The sequence below is a fragment of the Globicephala melas genome, chromosome 19 (genome assembly GCF_963455315.2).
Source record: "Globicephala melas chromosome 19, mGloMel1.2, whole genome shotgun sequence".
In the NCBI taxonomy this organism is placed as follows: Eukaryota; Metazoa; Chordata; class Mammalia; order Artiodactyla; family Delphinidae; genus Globicephala; species Globicephala melas.
The window spans coordinates 17853657-17875168 of NC_083332.1; the positions used below are offsets into that span (position 1 = coordinate 17853657).

Below are 21512 nucleotides of genomic sequence, written 5' to 3' on the forward strand. Positions count from 1 at the left end.
AAAAGCTCCAATTTATCCTCCAAAGTCTTTAAACAAAGAAAAAACTATGGCATTTATAGGCATCTCTGCCTTTTTTTTTTTTTTTTTTTTGCGCTGTGCGGGCCTCTCACTGGGAAGCCCAGTGAGAAGGCAGGGAAGCCCATCTCTGACTTTTTTATTCCCCTTTTTATCTTTTCAAATATTTGGCAGTTATAGAACAATGTTATCAAGTTAGGAATCGAACTAACTTGAGGTGCTTTTGTCCCTTGTTCTCTGCATGGTATGTGTGTCTTGTGTTTTCTCGCTAGACCGTGAGCTCCTCGAGGGCAGGCACTTGGTGCTGGTACCAAGTTTAAGGCTGCCGGTACTATGAGACTTTGCTTAAAAGCTATTAACATTTGATTTTAGCCACAGCGACAGCATTAGAACTAAGAAATATAGAGATGAATGTATGTGTGTGTTACAGTTTACACAAATTTTGTTTCAGGAGGAAATGAGAACGTTTAAGATGAGAGTCCAAGAAGTGGTGAAAGAAAATGAAGAACTGCACCAAGAGCTGAATAAGAATAGTCTTGTCACCAGTGAGGAATGGCAAGTGGTGTTGTGTTTCTGGTATTTTGCTAATTAAGAAAAAGAAAAGATAATAGGAATAAACTTTATTAAATTGTCAAATATATATGTATTTTAACTAAAACATTTTAATGGAGAGTTTCTAAGAAACTAATAAGGTGTAGTGAAAACTAGTAAATTATTCTAAACTTGTATTTTAAAGGCTACTTTAAAACTTCTAAATAGGTTTATATATATATATATATATATATATATTTGCTGTCTCCATTTTTTTTTTTTTTTTTTTTTTGCGCTACGCGGGCCTCTCATTGCTGCGGCCTCTCCCATTGCGGAGCACAGGCTCCGGACGTGCAGGCCCAGCGGCCATGGCTCACGGGCCCAGCCGCTCCGCAGCGGGTGGGGTATTCCCGGACCGGGGCACGAACCCGTGTCCCCTGCATCGGCAGGCGGACTCTCAACCACTGCGCCACCAGGGAAGCCCTGCTGTCTCCATTTTTATCTTCTGAGGTTGTATTTTTCTGGGGCACTTTTCCCATCCCGAACCTGTCGAGTCGCGTCGTTTCTTAGACCCCTCTGATGGCTCCCAGGGCTTTAGGACAGACAGTCCAGGATGAGGCCCTGCACTCCCAGCTCCCGCTTGCCCCGCCCCTTCCGCTCCCAGACAGCTGAACGCTGCCTCACTTCCAGCCTATTGTTGATGCTCTTCCCTCCCCCCGGAACACCCCTTCCTGCCCTCCTGTACCTCCATTAGGGCCCTGCTCAAATGGTGCTAGTCAGTAGCTCTCCCTGAAGGCAGAGTGAATTGTTCCTTTGTCTCAGTTTCTGACTTGGCCCTAAACACACGCCCTGTCCTTGTACCTGCCATGCTGGGCCTACCTATGTGTGTTCACACCTGTCTCCCTCTTCTCCTTTGGGAGCATCTCAAGGGCACCCTGTTCATCTAGCACGGCAGCAACAGATGCCTGTTCAGTACACTTGAGAAAGTAAATGTCTTCAAAAGTCTAAAGGCAATACCCAAGCAGGATCAAGAAAGCAAAAGCTATTCAGGTATATCTTTTTTGCCTTGGGTAGGTATGTTATAGTTAATATTTTTTTAATGTCTTAACATCACTGAAAAAAATTAAATATTTCCCATATGTGATATATAGAAATTTGGAATTGAGTCAACAGCATTCTTACTGATTTTACTTTACTGATTTTATGGCCACTGATGTGTCAGTTGGGACTGGTTGGGCAGCTACTGGATCCTGTTGTACTGTGGCTTCCCCTGTTGAAATTTGATTTTCTTCTGTCAGGGTTCCTTGTGTGTCTCCCCTCAAACCCTCCTTGAATAGTGCCCTAGAAAGCAGGTCAGCTGGGCTGCTTCCAGGCTTCCTCTCCCAAACCCTCAGATTCTTTCTCTAACCTTGTGTATAGCTGTAAGTCAAACCTGTTTACTTCTCATTACGGTAAAAACAAATAAATAAATAAAGAAAAGAAAGGCAGACCCCACTTTGAACTCCACATGCCCACTGTCTTCCCCAGTCCTGTTTCTAAGACTTCAAAATATGCATCCTGCTCTAGCCTGGTGACCTGTGGCACAGGGTTGGGCTGCAGAAAGCTGTCAGTTCTGCACAGGACCTGTTGAGGCCCTGCGGCTGGCCTCCCCCTACTCTGAATTCACTGTCCTCCAGCTGGGGCAGGACCGGGGCCTCACACCCTGTAGGCAGATCTCCTGCTACCCCGAAGCCCGTCCCAGTCGTGCCCTCACCTGCCCGGCCTAGACAGCTGCTCCCTGTGCCTGCGCAGGTGTGAGGTGCACTGCGTCCCGATCTGACCCCCGGGCACGCCGACTTCACACGTCAGCAGAGTCTTTCTCCTTAGTTTCAGATAATTTCTCGATGAACTTCTGGGCTGCAGCTAAACTCTACATTTCTTTCCCTAACTGCCTCTGACCAGCTGGGTAACCTCATGCTTAATGGACCTCCCTTTCTTTACCTATAAAATGGGAAGGAGAATTAAACTAAATTTGAGGTTTTGACCTTTTTTTTTTAGGAATGGGAGATCCCTTTCATTTAAAAAAGAAAGAAAAGGAGGAAGGGAGGGAGGGAGGAAATCTGATAAGAAAGTCCAGAGTGGAGCTGCTCTGTTTGAGGCAGGCATGAGGAGGCTGGAACGGCCCGCCTAGGGGAGCTCCCCTGCGGGACAGCGTGGGGCCTTCTCGCCCCACAGGCCGGGCAGCTGGTAGGGACGCCTCCAGGTGCCAAGGAGCTAGTGCACAGCCTCTGTTGAGGGAGGTAATCACTAGAGCTGGACTCCTTTCATTTTTTCTCCCTCCTTCCTGCACCTCACTTTTTTGAGTCTAAAGTGGAAAATTGAGATAATTTACTGGTTTACCATGTACCTCGGGTGGTAAACATTTAACTAGATGATTTCTAAGATCCCTTTAGCTCATTCTCACTGGATTTTGCGATCATGAGGTTGAGCTGAGCTGGGATTTACTTTGCACCAACTGTCAGGATACGGTTTGCTCAGGTGAAATTCAACCTGGGGGGTTCAAGCGGGGCGTTTTGTACATGGGAGTTTCTATTCTCTTCTTTCTACTTTTGTATATGTTTGAAATTTTACATTTTGACAAGTTACTAAAGCAGTTCGTAATTCACACTTCCTTTCTGTCCTTTCCCTCAATTTAATGGAAATGGCAAGACTTACTATGTTAATAACATGTTTAGCATTAAAACATGTCATTACCTACAACACATTTGATGCTTTCTTTTAGACTCAGGAGTGTCTCTAATCATTCTGCACCTGAATGTCAGTATTTAATTTTGTAAATCAATTGTAGGCGTCAGCTTCAGACTCAAGCAGAACTGGTTTTAGAGGAAAACAAGTTGTTGATAGAGCAGTTGGAGATTCAGCAAACAAAAGCCAAGGACACGCACCAGGAGCGTCTCCAGGAAGGTGAGCGGTCCTTCCCGCGAGTGGTGGTGATGCTGTGACGTCGCCATTGTGTCATTTTACACTGGTACCACCCCCAACCCCACTTGAAGACACTGGAAGTCATGTTTTTTAGAACATGTTTTTTACTGAAGGGCAGCTGTTTATGTTATAGCATATCCAGCCATCACCCCGTGATGCACTGACTGCTTTCTCTTAGACTCTACGGTGTCGAGTTACTCTCTTTTGTAAATCAATTGTGGATGACAGCTTTAGAGTGAGCAGAACTGAGTTTTGGGGAAAACAGTGTGCCACGTAACTGGGAAAAATCGTGTGAGATGAATATTTGAAACAACACGAGGACACGTTCCCCAAAATTTGTTGAATGAGCAAATAAGTAGGAACCATTGACTCTCTAAACAGTTTCTCTGTGCTCTCGCCCTTCCTTCAGCGCTGCAGGCGCTGCCGTAGCTTAAATCTCCGTCAGATCCTTTCTGTGAGCGCCTCCTCTCCCCACGTGTCCCGCCGCCACCCCCCCCCCCCCCGCCCTGCCGCCCCATCCCAGGAGCCTCACAGCGTATGACAGTGGACTTTGTAGTGGCCAGACTGAGTCATTTATTCCACTTCGATTAAAACCAAAACTTATGAGCACAAAAGAGAGTGGTATTTTTTTTTTCTTTGGCTTTACTGATTTTTCTTTTCTGGTGAAGAACAATGTAGGACAGGAGGCCAAGGTACAAGCTGTCTTCTGTGAGCCAGCATGAGTCCTTTCTGTTTCCCCTCCTGCACCTGTTATTCAGAGGCTCCCCTTTCCACACCACGGAAGAGTCCGCTACCAGCCCCTGCTGTAGCTGAAGCTGCAGGGCTGGTGCTTGGCTTGTGTCTGCCGGCCAGGCCGGGTCCGCAGTGAGAGCAGCTCTCAATCCAGCAGGAGTTTCCTCCCCATAGACTGAACAGGCACAGGAGTAGCTGCCTTTGTCCTGCCATTGCTTGGGGTGAAGGGGAGACAGAGCCTCAAAGATCAGAGACGACAGGGAAATTAATTTCATAATTACTGAGCTGACTCTCAAACACAGCAGATCTAAACAGGTAGGATGATTATTTTGGCCTGTGTGATTCAGTCAGCTGCCCATGTTATTTTCCCATTTCCCAGAAACAGCTATTCATTTCGTTCAACTAAATGTTTTCCCAGAACAGAAGGATTTAGAGTTCTACTCTGTAATACTTCTGAGTGCTAGTTTCAGCAGATGCCCAGGAAGTATCTTAATATGACATACTTCCATGTCACTTAGGATGAAAATATTTATGATTTACTTTAGATGTAGGACACTAAACATAAAAAGTTAATGAAGAAAGGGAAGAAAAACAAATTCTGCCCTTAGTTGGGCCATACTTGATGTCCTTAAAATCTTGAAAATCTTGCAGTTTTAGGGACGACATCATGATGTACGCTTGTACATCTGTGTGTGACTTAAGGCTTCAGTCTTTAGAAAGTCAGTTCCTTGAAGACTGGAATCATGTCTTGTTAAATATTATATATTTAACAATAATATCAGTATATTGATCCCCAGTAAGAAAGTGTATATTGAGTGACTACTTAACATAGGGACAGTAATTGCTAAGTACAAAGGCTTTGGTATTAATTTCTAAATCGCCAGCACATTTTTTTTAAGATCATCTTTTTTTCTTTTTTATTTTTTTGCGGTACGCGGGCCTCTCACTGCTGTGGCCTCTCCCGTTGCGGAGCACAGGCTCCGGACGCACAGGCTCAGCGGCCATGGCTCACGGGGCCAGCCGCTCCGCGGCACGTGGGATCTTCCCGGACCGGGGCACGAACCCGCGTCCCCTGCATCGGCAGGCGGACTCTCAACCACTGCGCCACCAGGGAAGCCCAAAGATCATCTTTTATAAGCTCTCACTAGTATTAGTAATCAGTAATCATGCTTTGTTAGCTCTTCTGTACCAAGTCTTTATCCATCTATTTTGTGTTTCAGTTTCTAAACTGACTAAACAGCTAATGCTTCTGGAGGCTAAAACACAGAGCCAAGAAAAGGAGCTAACTAAAAGTAAGGAGCAATTGGAAATTTTGCGGACGGAATGCCAGGAGCTAAAACTACAGTTGGACAGCAAAGTTGCAATAGAAGTGCACACTTCAATTGTAAATGAATTAAAAAGGTAAGGACTCAGTGTCTTTTCAAGCATTAATGTGTCACCATGCATGTTGTTATAGGCAGGTAGAGAGAGGGTGCTCCCTCTTTTTTTGAGTCATTTTGCTACACCAGCACAGGAGTCCAAGACTAAGAATGGTAAATATTTTATTAAAGTAGAACAAGGCCGTCCTTGAGGGCTGTGGTCTACAGTTTGTGTGTAGGTATATGATTTTTTCCCCTACTGTTCCAGCCTCTCTTGTTTTTAGAGGTGAAATGAAAGGATAGAACCGTAAAATGAAATACAGTGCAGCCATTAAACACGATGTCACAGAAGAATATTTTTGACATTGGAAAATAGCCACAATATATTTGTAAGTGAAGAGATTAGGTTGCAAAACAGTATGTACAGAATGATTGCAATTTTATTTAAAAAGAAAAAAGGGGGGCTTCCCTGGAGGTGCAGTGGTTGAGAGTCCGCCTGCCGATGCAGGGGACACAGGTTCGAGCCCCGGTCCGGGAAGATCCCACATGCTGCGGAGTGGCTGGGCCCGTGAGCCATGGCCGCTGAGCCTGCGCATCCGGAGCCTGCGTGTACGGAGCCTGTGCTTTGCAACGGGAGAGGCCACAATAGTGAGAGGCCCGCGTACTGCAAAAAAAAAAAAGAAAAAAGGTGTGTGTGTGTGTGTGTGTGTGTGTGTGTGTGTGTATTAAGCTGACCAGCCATCCCAGTTTGCCTGGGACTGAGCGGTTTCCCAGGATGCGGGACTTCTCGTGTTAACGAAGATGACTGGGACGAGTTCATCACTCTTGTGTGTGTATGTCTGTCTGTGTCTGTGTAATTACATATATGTATATAAAATTACTTATATTCCATACGTACATAGAGAAAGGATTGGAAGAATGGAAAAATAGTAATAGAAATTATCTTTGGCAGGTGAAATTATGGGTGTATCAGCAGTCAGTGTTCTCCAAAGAAACAGCCAATAGGATATGTATAGGTTATGTATGTATATATCTGGAGAAAACGAGAGAGATTTATTTTAAGTAGCGGCTCGTGCAGTTGTGAGGGCTGGCAAATCCAGGCTCCATAGGGCAGCCCAGCTGGCTGGGGACTCAGGCTGGAACCTGAGACTGTGTTATAGTGTTGAGGCAGAATTCTTTCTTCTTTGGGAAACCTCAGTTTTTGCTCATAAGGTCTTCAACTAATGGGATGAGGCCTGCCCACGTTATCAAGGATAATCTCCCTTAAAGTCAACTGACTGAGATGTTAGTCACGTATCCAAAATACCTTCACAGAAACATCTAACGAGTATTTGACCAAACAACTGGGCACCATAGACTAGCCAAGTTGACGCATAAACTTAACTATCATAACGAGTAATGTAATGTAAATTTTCTTTGTGTTTTCTCTGCTTTCCAAGTGTTCTGTTATGAATGCATGTGACTTTTGTAATAGAGAAGAAATAATTTTTTAAATGGTGAGGCTTTCAGCTCAAGGTAGTTGATGTGGGGGGAATAAATGAGTTAGTGCATACAAGTGCTTAGCTTGGTGTATCAGTAAATGCGGATGATAAGAAGTACAGGAACCCAGTGTTTTGACTATACTATTGCATGCTGTCTGGGCCAGGTCTGTACTTTACTTTTCTGTTCCAGTAGAGGAAGGACATTTTTTTGAAGTCATATTCATCTTTATGATTTTATTTTCCTCAAATACTCACTCCTGTGGCTCATTTTTTTTTTATGGATGCGTCATAACCACATATCCTAATAGCCCCGTAGAGGTGAGTATAAAAGGTGTAAAAAATTTCTGAAGGAAGCCACTAATTGGCAATGGGAGTGAAGGCAATGGGAGATGTGGTCATGGAAGGAACAAACAGGTCACCAAATCTCTTTTAAGTGGAAACTGGGTCAGGAGTGTAGTGGCTCAGAAGGCACTGGACTGGGAGGTGTTTCCTGCTAGTCTCAGCCTGTCAGTAGTGATGCTGTCTGATAGAAATGCCTGAAGCACTCACCTGGGCCATCCTACTTCTGGCGAGCTACCCCCTCCCACCCCAGCCCCACCCAAGTGTTGTTTTGGCTGGGCCAGGCCCTTACAGTTCTTGTTCTGATTGTAAGATGCGCCCCAGCAGCACCATCAGGAAACGCTGAAGAAACAAGTTTCATTCCTCACAGGTCCTGGAGGGTTCACGGTACACCTGGGGCCACACGACAAGGTCGAGGGTAGAGAGAGAGACAGCACAGACCTGAGATTCTGCCCTTTTTGGGGTCAAGGGTGAAGTGCCTAGGGTTTCACGGGTTCACTCTTTACTGGCGAAAGCAGGAATTTGGGTGCAGGAAGGGGGCCACTGAAGCGGTCAGTACCTAGGGCACCCAGAGCTTTCTAAAAGGGGAACCTTATGGGTAAGATGGCCTGGCTCTTTGTCTAGTTGTGTGGCCGGCAGTGTGTTTATTCGAGAAGCATGTCTTTGAAATGGAAGCCTCAGATCCAAAGCTTAATGTCAGGCACTTACACCACAGTCAGAAAAGCCGCTTGTCAGGTCCTTACGCTCCAGGAGGGAAAGCCCTGGTGCCAGCTTTTTGCTGAGAGGCTTTGGACTCCGAGTTGACAGGTGGGGTAAGGAATAGAGGAATGAGGAGGGTGGAGGTGGGGGAGTGTTGAGCCTGTTGGCACTCTTGGAGAGGAAATCTAACGTGGGAAGAGGGGCATGGATTCATCAGAGACGGAGTATGTGAATTCGGGGAAGTGTGTGTAGGCGGTAGGTACCAAGACCTGGTAGAAAAATAGGCAAAATAAGGAGAAGGAAACCCAGAGTGTTTCGGTCTGGGCTACTCCACACAGGGGCCAAGGACATCTTGGAGCCAAGGACACCTTGGAGTTAGGCTAAAGGTGACAGAAGGGCCTCTGGGGCTTCAGTGCACTTGCCCTCTGGTTGCCTCGGTGAGGGGGAGCCCTTCCCATGCTGCTGTCATAATAGAGATAACGCCACATACAAAAGAGGAATTATTAACTAGCAGCAGAGCGGCTGTTGAACTAGCTCCTACAATGGGGGTGAGTCTGAGTTAGGAAAGGGTTGTACCTCAGGCAAAGGTGAGGTCATGAAGAAAAGATTTTTATTGATGTAGAAAAAGGTTGGTCTGAACCTCTGCTCAGTGAGCTTCTCGGTATGGTGCACATGTGTCGTTCTCCTATCCTGTTGAAGGCAGTGCAGGTAATCAACCCAGAGTGGCTTATCCACTTTGTCTTGCTTGTTCTGCTTATTGGCAACCACGCCTGGAAGGAACTGTGATGCAGGAAACGGCAGAAGCTTATTTTCCTAGTGAACTGTCCAGTTGGCTTAGACTAAGACTGTGGTTACAACTTGAAGCTTAGATTGCTGTTTGCTTTTACTATTGCCTAGAAAGCTCGAGCTTACCCGGCTTGGGTGATGGGAGAGAAACCAGGTGTCAACCTACGTCACTAAAGAAATTTAGCAAACTCTTTTGGGGAGAGCTAAGGGTTTGCAGTGACTAGTGGTATCTACGAAAGGCAAGCCTTCCTTATCCTGGTTTTGGGGGGTCCTGTATCCTAAAGTGAAGCCAGCTATTCACATAACTCACCTACACAGATGGAGTCCTGGTCATCAGTCAGCGATGTGTCAGCTCAGGGAGGCACCAGGACAGAACAGTCCCCTGCTACAGTGCACACCAAATACCCAGTCTTCATCCTAAAGTAAGAATAGACGGCTAGATGTGACCAACAGCAAGGAGCATTGGGTGTAGGGGGGAAATTGCAATGGAGGGGACTTAGATGAGCAGAGAAACTCACTTCAAGGGAAACTGAGATTACACAGGGGATTGAGGAGAGCTTTTTGGCCGTGCCAGGCGGCTCAGCTCCCCAACCAGGGATTGAACCCAGGCCCTTGGCAGTGAAAGCCCGGAATCCTAACCCACTAGGCCATCCGGGCGCTCCCAAGGAGAGTTTAAAAGAATAAAATGCCATGGCAAAAAAAGTGTAATCACTAAATAAGAAAAATTAAAAACGATTACCAGAATTTTCAAAAAACATCAGTTGAAGGGCTGAAAGAGAAATTTGTGGATTCACCTAGAACATCAGGAAACAAACAGTTGGGAATGGAGAGAAAAGATAACAGACGGAAGACCCACCCAAGAGGTGCAGCCTCAGATCGTCAGGAATCACAGAGATTAAAGAAAATGGAAAGGGAGGCATTAATAGTTGAAGGGCATTTCCAGATCCCTGAAGCCGTTGATTAAAAGGACCCACAGAACCCAAAATTCTCAGACAAAGACTATACAACAGCTGATGGCTGTGTGCTTAAAGAAAGAAAAGACAAGCTCCAAATTGTCTTTAGGGAACTCTAAAACGTGACAATAGTGGGTTTGAAAAGGAAGAAATAGAATTTTTAGAACTGAAAAATACAAACTCAGTGGATGGGCTTAACTACAGATTAGATACAGCTGAACTGTGAAATAGTGAACTGAAATAGGTCAGAAGCAAAACTAGTTCGGGATGACACAGAGTGTTCAAAGGTTGAGGTACCACTAGATTGGAGACAAGAATCAGCATAGGGATATATTTAAATCAAAAGGAGTGGTTAGAGATAGGATAGCTGAGAGTCTTCCCCAACCGAAGATGACGATACATGGTTTGTGCTGGCCCGACGGGGACAGTTTCCTTCGGAGGAGTTCAGCGGCAGCAGGCTCTTAACAGGGGTGCTGTGGTCCCTTAGATGGTAGCTTCAGAGCGCTGGATACAAGCAAAGCCTGGATGACCTAGGATTTTATTACCAGAAAAAATCCCTTTCAGAAGTGAAGTCAAATAAGGGTATTTTCCAACCCAAACTGAGTGTCACCACCAGCAGACCTGTATTAAAGGCAATTCCAGGAGGGTATAGAAGGCATAAGTCTGGAGGAGGAAAGTAACTCAAGGTGGCACATCTGAGAAGCAAGATGGAACTAAAATACAGTGGTAAATTTGTGGATAAATGTAAATGAACATTGATTCTATAAACCAATAATGATAATATCTTTGGGGACTTAAAAATACATAGAATTAAAATGTACAACAGAAAGAGCATATAATTAGTGAGGGTGGTAAATGGGATTTGTGTTCTAAAGTCTATCATTCAGAAGAGGATAAAGGTGTTGATTATAGTTTGAAAATACGCATGATGAAATTTCTGGGAACAGAATGTGTTTAACTTCTAAACTAGTACAGGGAAAGAAAGAATGATTTTTTTAAAAAGTAATCCAAATGATGTCAAGAAAAGGTAGAACAAGTGGGAAAACAGGAAACACAAAATAAAATGTTAGATTTAAAAGCAAATGTATCAGTAGTAGGGAAAGTGAAATAGAGAAGCTCATCACTCACAGGTCCTGGAGGAGGTGCACAGCACTCCTCGCGGGGCCACGTGGGAGGTCAAGGCAGGTGCAGGCAGAGAGAAGCCGCAGGACCTGAGGCACATGCCCTTATTAGGGTCCGTGGGTGGAGTGCTTTGGGCTTCCTGGGCTAAGGCCAATTGGTCAGTTCAAACCAGAAAAGAGCAGGGTTTGGGTAAGGTTCAAGGGGGAGAGGGGGTTCTTACCTAAAGAGCGCATGAGGGGAAGGCCCTGCGAGGTGAGGAAGGAGGGTCGTTGGGGGAGTCATATGAGGAACGTACATTGATTTGTGACTCTGCTGGCTGTTATAGGGCCTGTGCTCCAGAGCGGGGCTAGTGTCTGTTCAAGACCCCCGCAGGCCTCTTGGCCACACGAAATGGATGCCAAGGCAGCAGTATCACGGAGTCGTTTACCAAAACTCTCAACAGCAGCTCTGTGTTGTCATTAAGATATACATCTCAAACATAAGGACACAGAAAGTTCAAAAGTAAAAGGACAGAAAGAGTTATACTACTCAAACACGAACCAAAAGAAAGGTGGTAAATTATATTAACATCTGACAAGATAAATGTTAAGGTAAAGACTCCACGTAACAAAGAGGATCAATTCATAGAGATAAAAGGTTCAATCCATCAACTAGATGCACCTAAAAGTAAGTTCGTGCCAATACATTTGGAAATTTAGATGAAATAGTCACATTCGTTGAAAAATATAACTTGTCAAAACTGACTTATAAAGAAAAAGAATACCTGAATATTCCTTTAGTCATTAAAGAAATTGAATCCAGAGATCTTCCCTTGAAGAAAACTACCGGCCTAGATACCTTCACAAAGGAGCTCTAAAAATATTCAAGGAGGAAATAATTCTAGTCTCACCTAAACACTTCTTAAAGAGCAGAAAAAGAGTTAATGCTCTCTAATTCATTTTATGAGGTAAATATAACCTTGATACCAAAACCCAACAATGATGGTATAAGAAAGGAAAATTACATTTCATTTTCACTCATGAATCTAGATGTAAAAACTCTAAAAACAGTATTAGTAATAGATGTGAACTTCTTTAATGGTTCTGCTGAAAAATAAAACTGCAGTAAATGTCACTCTCAGTGGTGGAATGTTGCAAGCTTTCCTATTGAGACTGGAAACAGTACAGAGATGCCCTCTGATACCATTTCTAAACAGCATAAACAGCATTGGTTACTAAATGGTAACGTGCACATGGCAAGAAAAAGAAAATTATAAAGTTTGGGAAGAAAGAAATAATGGTGTCATTATTTATAGATGATAGAATTCCATATGTAGAAAACAGATCTACAAATAAATCATTAGAAATAATAGACTTTTGCACTACGGTAATCGGAACAGCGTGTTATTGACACAAAAATAGAAATGTGGATCGATGGAACAGAAGAGAGAGCCCAGAAATAAACCCACACACCTATGGTCAATTAATCTTTGACAAAGGAGGCAAGAATATACAATGGGAAAAAGACAGTCTCTTCAGCAAGTGGTGTTGGGAAAGCTGGACAGCCACATGTAAATCAGTGAAGTTAGAACACACCCTCTCACCATACACAAAAATAAAACTCAAAGTGGCTTGAGGACTTAAACATAAGACGTGACACCGTAAAACTCCTAGAAGAGAACATAGGCAAAACATTCTCTGACGTGAATCATACCGAGGTTTTCTAAGCTCAGTCTCCCAAGGCAGTAGAACTGAAAACGAAAGTAAACAAAGGGGACCTAATCAAACTTACAAGCTTTAGCTCAGCAAAGGAAACCATAAACAAAATGAAAAGACAACCTACAGAATGGGAGAAAATATTTGCTAACGATGCAAGCATCAAGGGCTTAATTTCCCAAATATACAAACAGCTCATACAACTCAGTAACAACAACAACAACAAAACCCAATTGAAAAATGGGCATAAGACCTAAAGAGACATTTCTCCAAAGAAGACACACAAATGGCTAATTTCCACATGAGAAGATGCTCACCATCGCTAATTATTAAAGAAATGCAAATCAGAACTACAGTGAGGTACCACCTCATGCTGGTCAGAGTGGCCATCATTAGAAACTCTACAAACAACAAATGCTGGAGAGGGTGTGGAGAAAAGAGAACCTTCCTACAGTGTTGGTGGGAATGTAAGTTAGTGCAGCCACTGTGGAAAACAGTATGGAGGTTCCTCAGAAAATTAGAAATAGAATTACCATATGATCTAGCAGTCCCACTCCTGGGCATATATCCAGACAAAACTAGAATTCTAAAAGATACATGGACCCCTAAGTTTATAGCAGCACTATTCACAATAGCCAAGACATGGAAACAACCTAAATGTCCATCAACAGATGAATGGATAAGGAAGATGTAGTACATATATACAGTGGCATACTACTCAGCCATAAAAATGATAACAAAATAATGCCATTTGCAGCAACATGGATGCAACTAGAGATTATCATACTAAGTCAGTCAGAAAGGCAAATACTATATGATATCACTTATATGTAGAATTCAAAATATGACACAAATGAACCTATCTTATCTGTGAAACACAAACAGAATCACGGACATAGAGAATAGACTGGTGGTTGCCAAGGGGGAGGGGGGTGGGAGAGGGATGGATTGGAAGTTTGGGGTTAGCAGATGCAAACTGGTTTATATAGAATGGATAAACAACAAGGTTCTACTGCATAGCACAGGGAACTATATTCAATTCTGTGATAAACCATAATGGAAAAGAATATGAAAAAGCATGTATATGCATATAACTGAGTCACTTAGCTGTACAGCAGTAATTAACACAACATTGTAAATCAACTATGCTTCAATAAAAATAGAAATAATAATGAATTTTTACAACATTGGTAGAAACAAAGTCAATTTACAAAAATCGATTGTATTTCTTTGTAGGAATAAATATGTAGAAAATGAGATTTTGAAAAAGACCCCCCCCCCAAAAAAAAGGGAAAGAAACGAGGAAGGAAAGAGCTATCTACAAAGCATCACAAATAGAAAGATTCACAGTACTTTTATTGGAAAAATCATTAAACTTTATTGATAATTTCACTGGGTAAAGATTCCAAGTTGACGGGTTTTTGGTTTTGGAGTTTTTTCCCATTCAGTTTTAAAGGTGTTCTCTATAGCCTTCTGTCTTGCATTGTGTCTAATGAAAATCTGCAGTGGTTATTATCTTTGTTCTTCTGAACAGTGATGTCTTTTCTCTTCGGCTTCTTCTAATAATTTTCCTTTGTTGCTGGTTTTTAGCATTTACTTAGGATGTACCTTGGTGTGGTTTCTTTATGTTTATTCAGCTTTAGGTTGATTGAGCTTCTTGGCCTGTGGATATATATTTTTCATCAGATTTAGAAATAATTTAGCCGTTATTTCTTCCATATTCTTTTCTATTTTTCCCTCTCTCATCTCTCCTCCTGGGACCACTTGATACTGTCTCATGGGCCTCTGATGCTCTGTCCATTTCTTTTTCCTGCTCTTGTTTCTCTCTGTGCTTGAAATGGGTAGTTTATGTTGCTTGTCTTCCAGTTCACTAATCTTTTCTTCTGTAGCGTCTAATCTTTCTATTCTCATCCAACGTATTGTTTACGTCTTCCACTTGTTTTTTTCCATCACTAGAAGATCCATTTGAGTCTTTTTTGTAGTTTTCATTTCTCTCCTCCCCATGCTGTTATTCTCTATTATATGCCATCATCTCTCTGACTTCTGCATCCGTTCTGTTGATTATTTTTTTCCCTCTTGATCATGGACCCTATTTTATTGCTTATTCCCATGCTTGATTGGATATTGACTATTGTAGATTTTGTGTTGCTGGATGCTAGATTTAGTGCATCGCTTTGAATAGTGTTACATTTTGTCCTAGTGCACACTTATGTTACTAGACAGTAGTTGGATTCTTTCAAAGCTTGCTTTTTTTAGGGTAGGCCCAAAGCAGCCTTTAGTCAGGGCTAGTTTAACCCTACTACAAAGGCAGTAATACCCTTCTGAGGGTTATCGCCAATCCCCCTTATATGATAAGGTCTTTCTACTCTGGCTGGTGGGCTCCTGCACTATTCCCAGTTCTTGGTGAATGTCAGGAATTTTTCTGCCTCCTTGTTTCTCGTGGTTCTTTCCTCGGCCTCAGGTAGTTTCCTCTCATACATGTGCAGATCAGTAGTCAGCCAAAGACTGGTGGTGAGCCCGCCTAAAGATCTCCAGAGCCCTTCCTCTCTCCCTGTCACTCCCTCCTCTCTGCCCACAACTTCTACCTGCCTTGGCCTCTCTGATCTCTGATCTCTGATCTCTGACTCCTCAACTCAGCAAGTCCACTGGGTTTGGTTTGGGTTTTCCCTCCCTGTACTGCAGCCAGGCAGTAAGCTGGAGCAGTCGTAGTACTCACCTTGTTATTTCCCTCTCAGGGATCACAGTCCTGTACTGCCTATTGTCCAAAGTCTGAAAACTGTTGTTTCTTATGTTTTGCCTGGTTTTCTAGCTGAATAAATCTGGTCTCTGTAACTCTGTCTTGGCTGGAAGCAGAAAGAAGTCTTTGTATTTTCAGTCTTCTTCTTTAACCCTTTATCGTAAATCCATGTCAGTGTGTCCAGTAAAATAATAGTTAAATTATTTTTCAGTGAAATAAATGAATTCTGGTTTTTATATATTCTTGAGTTACAGTTGATAAATTAATCTTAAAATTATAAATTGTTATGTATTCCTGCTGCACGTGACAAGTATGCGGCTCCTACCACACGCTTCTCTCTCTGCAAACGTGACAACACCCAAGCTGCTGTTCAGCAGAATGCGTGCCCTCACCTCAGACTGCCCAGATGTCACAGCAACGTTGAAATGCTATAAAAGTTTTGGAGCCATTTTCTCAGTTTCTGTGCTTATCTTGTGGATGAGTAACAGCTGGAGACTGCCCATCTGAGGACCACACTTTGAGTCGCACTGCCCTAGAGAATCCTGCAAGTGTGTGTGCAGAATATAGCCCAAGTGACTGTCAACAGGAAAACGAATGTATAGTGTTTGGTATACTGATACAACAAAGTATTCTATGGCCACACAAAAAGACGGGTGAGTCTCATAGGCGTAATGACACTAAAGTACATATAGTCCCTTTGTGCACCTATGAATGGGTCTTGGTTCCCTTTATATCTGGTTCCAATACTGGCAAACTGAACTAAGCTGTAGTGATGCGTAGATAGACGATGACACTATAGAGATGATTAAGGAGGGACTCTATGACTGGGGGCGTGGGAGGGAACACATGGGAGTGTCTGGGGTACCAGAAGTGTTCTGTTTCTTGACCTGTGTGGTAATTATGTGGGTGTTCACTATAATTGTTTGTTAAAATATGCATTTACCGTTTGTATAGTTTTCTATATTACATTTCACAATTTAAAAATTTAAGTCATGGTTTTTCACCAGAGGAACTAAAATCAGAAATGGTCAGCAGAAGTTTCTTCTGAGGAGTGAGACTCTAGGGATAGAATAGGACACATTTTATTAAAAAAAAATTTTTTAATCAACTATTTCTCCCACCAAATATTAAGTGTTAACTTTTTGTATGTGTGTGCAAATTGTTTCCACCTTTTTTTGTTTGTTTTAAGAACTATATTGTTAGAAATACAGCTGAAGCCCCTTTTAACCACCATCCTTAGTCCCATTGTTTTCCCTGGCTTTCCAAAAGCAATCACTATCATAAACTTGGAATTATATTTCCAATCTATTTTTTATTTCTACATGTATCCATGAATGACATAGTATTTTTTTGGTGTGTTTTATGTGTTCATAAGTGAATTCATACTTTTAGTATCTTCGCTTTTTACACTCAGTTTTCAAACATCTTTCCATGTTGAGATAGATACATAGAGTTTATTCTTTTTTTTTTTTTCCTTTGGCTGCATTGGTTCCTCATTGCTGCGCGCAGGCTTTCTCTAGTTGCGGCAAACAGGGGCTACTCTTCGTTGCGGTGCGTGGGCTTCTCATTGCAGTGGCTTCTCTTGTTGCAGAGCACCGGCTCTAGGTGCACGGACTTCAGTAGTTGTGGCACACAGGCTCAGTAGTTGTGGCTCGCCGGCTCAGTTGCTCCAGTGCATGTGGGATCTTCCCGGAGCAGGGTTCGAACCCATGTCCCCTGCAATGGCAGGTGGATTCTTAACCACTGCACCACCAGGGAAGTCCGAGAGTTTATTCTTTTTAACTGCATGGTGGTATTCCATCATATGAAATACTGCATTTTACTTAGCCTATTAATGGAAGTTTAAATTGTTTCTAAGTTTGTTCCTTTAAGCAATGCCCCAGTAAACTTTCTTGTACAGTTTATCGGTTTCCCTAAATACATACCTAGAGGTGGCATTGTTTGGCCGTAGTGTAAATGCATTTTCTAGATTTTGACATATTGTTCTCTGAGGCGGCTGTGCACACCCACCAGCACTTTCCCAGCATTTCCTATTGTCTTTGGTTGCTTTTCATTGTGAACTTTTTGACTGATTTTGTGAACTGATTGATTTTGGTGTCAGGTAAGTGGCAAAAATACCTTTAAATAAAATTCTAAACTCAAAACAAAATGCAACAAAGAAAAAAGATAAAAGATGAGTTTAATTCAAACCCCAACTCTGTGGGTTTTGTCCAGGTGTGTCCTCTGCTCTTTGACTAACTAAAAGTAGTAAACTAGAGAGCAGTGGAAACTGGAAAATTCCTGACTGAGTGTTCAGGGAGCCAACCGAGGCTGGTCATTGAAATTGTGTGGCAAGTGAGGCAGACCCCAAACACATGCAGCGTGAGGCTTGTTCACTAGCCAGCCAGCCAGCCAGCCAGGAAGTAGTAAACCCCACGTGGTACCCTGGGAGGCCCCATTGCTCAGAATGCTGGGCAGCCTCTGTGTGTGTGGCCCTACCTATTCGGTCTCAGTTATTTTGTGAAAATTGACCGAGAGAACCAGTGAAGGAATAACTCTTCTCTCAGGCATCATTTTGCCAGAGTTATATATTGATTGTATGCCCTCCTTGTTTTTGTTTCTTTTATCAGAAAAACATAATTATTTTAGTATGAAATAAAATTTGTTTTAGCATTAGGATTTAAGGAGGGGCAATTATAACTATGTAAAAAATTAAGCTGTCTTAAATTCTTTCTGGAGGGAGTATAAATAAGTGTGTATATATACACACACAATACACATACACACACAGACATAAGCAAAAATGGTGGGCAGAAAAAGGGATTAAATCATTACCGTCAAAGCAGTGTGTACCAGCTACCTCCTCTCTGCCGCCCTCCGGGAGCTCCCCACCAGCTCTGCCAGGGACTGGATGACGATGCTCCCACAGAGGCCTCCAAAGGGCCCACCCAGGCCGGAAGGCTGTGCTGTCACTGCCCGGCAGTGGCTGCTTCATTTAACCTCGGTGTACTGGGTACAGGCTTGTGATGTTTTTGTCCATCAGCCAGTTGCAGAAGGAAGAAGAGAAAGAAAACGCTGAGATGGAAGAGTTGATGGAAAAGTTGGCAGCCCTGCAAGTGCAGAAAAAGAGCCTGCTATTAGAGAAGAAAAATCTGATGGCTAAAAACAAGGCGCTGGAAGCTGAACTCGAAAAGGCACAGAAAATAAATAGGTGGGTTTTTTTTTTCTTAAGCTGTTTTTTTTTTTAATAGTTAAAAAAGACAATTGAATATTCTATTTCATATTCTTTATCTTTTCTTTTTCTAATATTGGCAATGAAATGGAAAGGGATAAATGAGATTATTAAATACCAACATATAAAATATGACCAACATCGGGCTTCCCTGGTGGCGCAGTGGTTGAGAGTCCACCTGCCAATGCAGAGGATTACGGGTTCGTGCCCCGGTCCGGGAAGATCCCACATGCTGCGGAGCGGCTGGGCCCGTGAGCCATAGCCGCTGAGCCTGCGCGTCCGGAGCCTGTGCTCCGCAACGAGAGAGGCCACAACAGTGAGAGGCCCGTGTACCGGAAAAAAAAAAAAAAAACGTTAAAATATGACGAACATTATTGTTCAGTTACGGTTGATAGTCATAATGCTGACCCTAGGACTCTGCAAGTTCTAGAAATTCTTTACTAAGTGTTTCCCAAAGGTCTAATCCAGAGATTACTGGATTCCTTTTTCAAAAATATCTTTTAAAGAACACAAGCCAAAAAATTAATAGAATAATATGTATTAGTCTGTTAAGTGTGTTAAGCATTTTGTGATTCCTATTGATTTGGCTTGGAGTCAGTAATTATGCTTCCTTTAAATTCAGTTACCTCTTCTCACCTTGAAACTAAATAGAAGATTTAGGTTGCTGCAAAATACACTTAAATGATAACATGCTTGCTATTTTTATGATACAGATATTCACTATGCCCTGGCCACGCAGGCTAATGAATTTTTTATTCCACCATTTGGGGGACCTCTCTAGGAGATCTCAAAAGAAAATTGATGTCTTCAAAAAGCAGGTGGAAAAAGCCATGGAGAACGAAATGTCTGCTCACCAGTACCTGGCAAATCTTGTTGTCCTGGCAGAGAATATAACCCAAGAACGTGACAATCTTATGTATTTGGTAAGTTTCCTCAGTTACTTCAAGTATGCTGCAAGTTAATATGCAAACATAATTTTAAAGGTTTTTGTTTGTAATGATCCACAAAAAGCTGCGTCTTTTTACATTTCAACCATAAATGTTCAAGTTCTCCAAAATTTTATTTTTCAACCATCAGTGAAAAACAGTTTTGAAAGGCAAATAACCCAAACTTTTAAATACTGGCAAATGATATTTTAGAAGGTAAACTAAGGGAATCAGTCCATTCAACTGGGAACAGTAGTCATAAGGCCGCTATTACACACACAGGTGCATCCTTATATTCTCTCTGTAAAGTTGTCTTAATGTAGTCCCTGTTTGAAGATGAGACGTAGGAATCCTAGACAGGTTAAATAGAGTTCATCCCAGTGACACAGTTTAAAGGGCACAAAGAGGTAGCTCCAGGGGTACTCATCCCACATTGTTTCTAGTGGCACCAGTCCTGAGGAAAGGAATTGAGTCCATTATTGGTGGTCCCCAGATCAGCGGTCCCCAACCTTTTTGGCACCAGGGACCGGTTTCATGGAAGACAATTTTTCCATGGACCGGGGTGGGCAGGGGATGGTTTCAGGATGATTCAAGTGCATTACATTTATTGCATACTTTATTTCTAGTATTATTACATTGTCATATATAATGAAATAATTATACAACTCACCATAACGCAGAATCAGTGGGAGCCCTGGGCTTGTTTGCACTTGCCACTCACTGACAGGGTTTTGATATGAGTCTGCAAGCAATTCATTTATTATGGTCTCTGTGCAGTCAAACCTCTCTGCTAATGATCATCTGTATTTAGAGCCACTCCCCAGCGCTAGCATCACTACCTCAGCCCCACCTCAGATCATCAGGCAATAGATTGTCATAAGGAGTGTACAACCTAGATCCCTCGCACGCTCAGTTCACAGTAGGGTTCGCGCTCCTATGAGAAACTAATGCCGTCACTGATCTGACAGGAGGTGGAGCTCAGGCGGTGATGTGAGCGATGGGGAGCGGCTGTAAATACAGATGAAGCTTCACTCGCTCGCTCGCCTATCGCTCACCTCCTGCTGTGCAGCCCGGCTCCTAACAGGCCGTGGACCAGTACCAGTCTGTGGCCCAGGGGTTGGGGACCCCTGCCCTTGATGGTGGAGCGCTGCTCAGCCAGCAAGAGTGATGCTGTGGGCGTGATCTCACATCTCCACACTGATTTTAAAAGATGTCTACAGCAGATCATGCAGTTAAAGGAGACAGATGCTGTGCCAAGCTATGTGTTGAGAAGAGTCTGATAGAATTTACCACAAAATAGAACAATGAGTTAGATAACTATATCTCCAAATGGTGAAGTGACAGGTGATTTTTTTAAAAATCTTTTTTACCTATCTGCATTCTGTGATTTTTCTACTTTGAATACATATTGCTTATGTACATTGAAACATGTTTCTTTAAGCAGTGCTGCAGATCTCTGGTGGCATAGGATTAGAAGTAATAATTTAATGCATGTCATTCCAAGAGCCCAGCAGACTTTCTGTAAGGGTCAGAAATCAGCCAACTTGGAGGTAACTCCACCCTTCCTCAGGGTGATTGAGGGGCAGAGAGTCTGTCAGGATGTGTCACAGGCTTATTCCCATCTGTTAGAAAGATGTTAAGTTCCTCCTTAGGAAAATGGACACAGGCTTTTAGCCATTATTTACATAAGAGGACATATAAATAGTATACAGCTCTTGGTGCAAAATGTTGATCTTTACTTGTAATAAAAGAAATGCTAATTAAGCCAGTCTTGAGACTCCATTTTGCACTTATATTAATGTTACAAATTTTTTTTTAAATCATAGTAGTTGCTGGTAGGAGCATGGTACGTGTGGCTATACATTACTGGTGATTTCTGAGCCCTTCCCCGAGGCTTTTAGAGGCAATTTGACTTTGACATGCCATGGTAGGACCCTTAAAAGCATTCAGACCTCCTGAACCAGTAG

At 42.7% G+C, this 21512-nt stretch overlaps 1 protein-coding gene across 3 annotated transcripts in view; it reads left to right on the forward strand.

Annotated features, from left to right (window-relative positions):
- The window catches only part of CEP89 (centrosomal protein 89), a 79349-nt gene that overhangs the window by 45697 nt on the left and 12140 nt on the right, over window positions 1–21512 (forward strand). For all 3 annotated transcript variants that reach the window (XR_009560087.1, XM_030874465.2, XM_030874466.2), the window contains exons 12-16: window positions 467–570; window positions 3374–3489; window positions 5460–5640; window positions 18431–18598; window positions 19401–19542. Coding sequence is in view for 2 of the 3 variants with exons in the window: in XM_030874465.2 (XP_030730325.1) it covers window positions 467–570; window positions 3374–3489; window positions 5460–5640; window positions 18431–18598; window positions 19401–19542 (711 nt within the window). In the remaining variant the exon portion in view is untranslated. The remainder of the gene's footprint in view (window positions 1–466; window positions 571–3373; window positions 3490–5459; window positions 5641–18430; window positions 18599–19400; window positions 19543–21512) is intronic.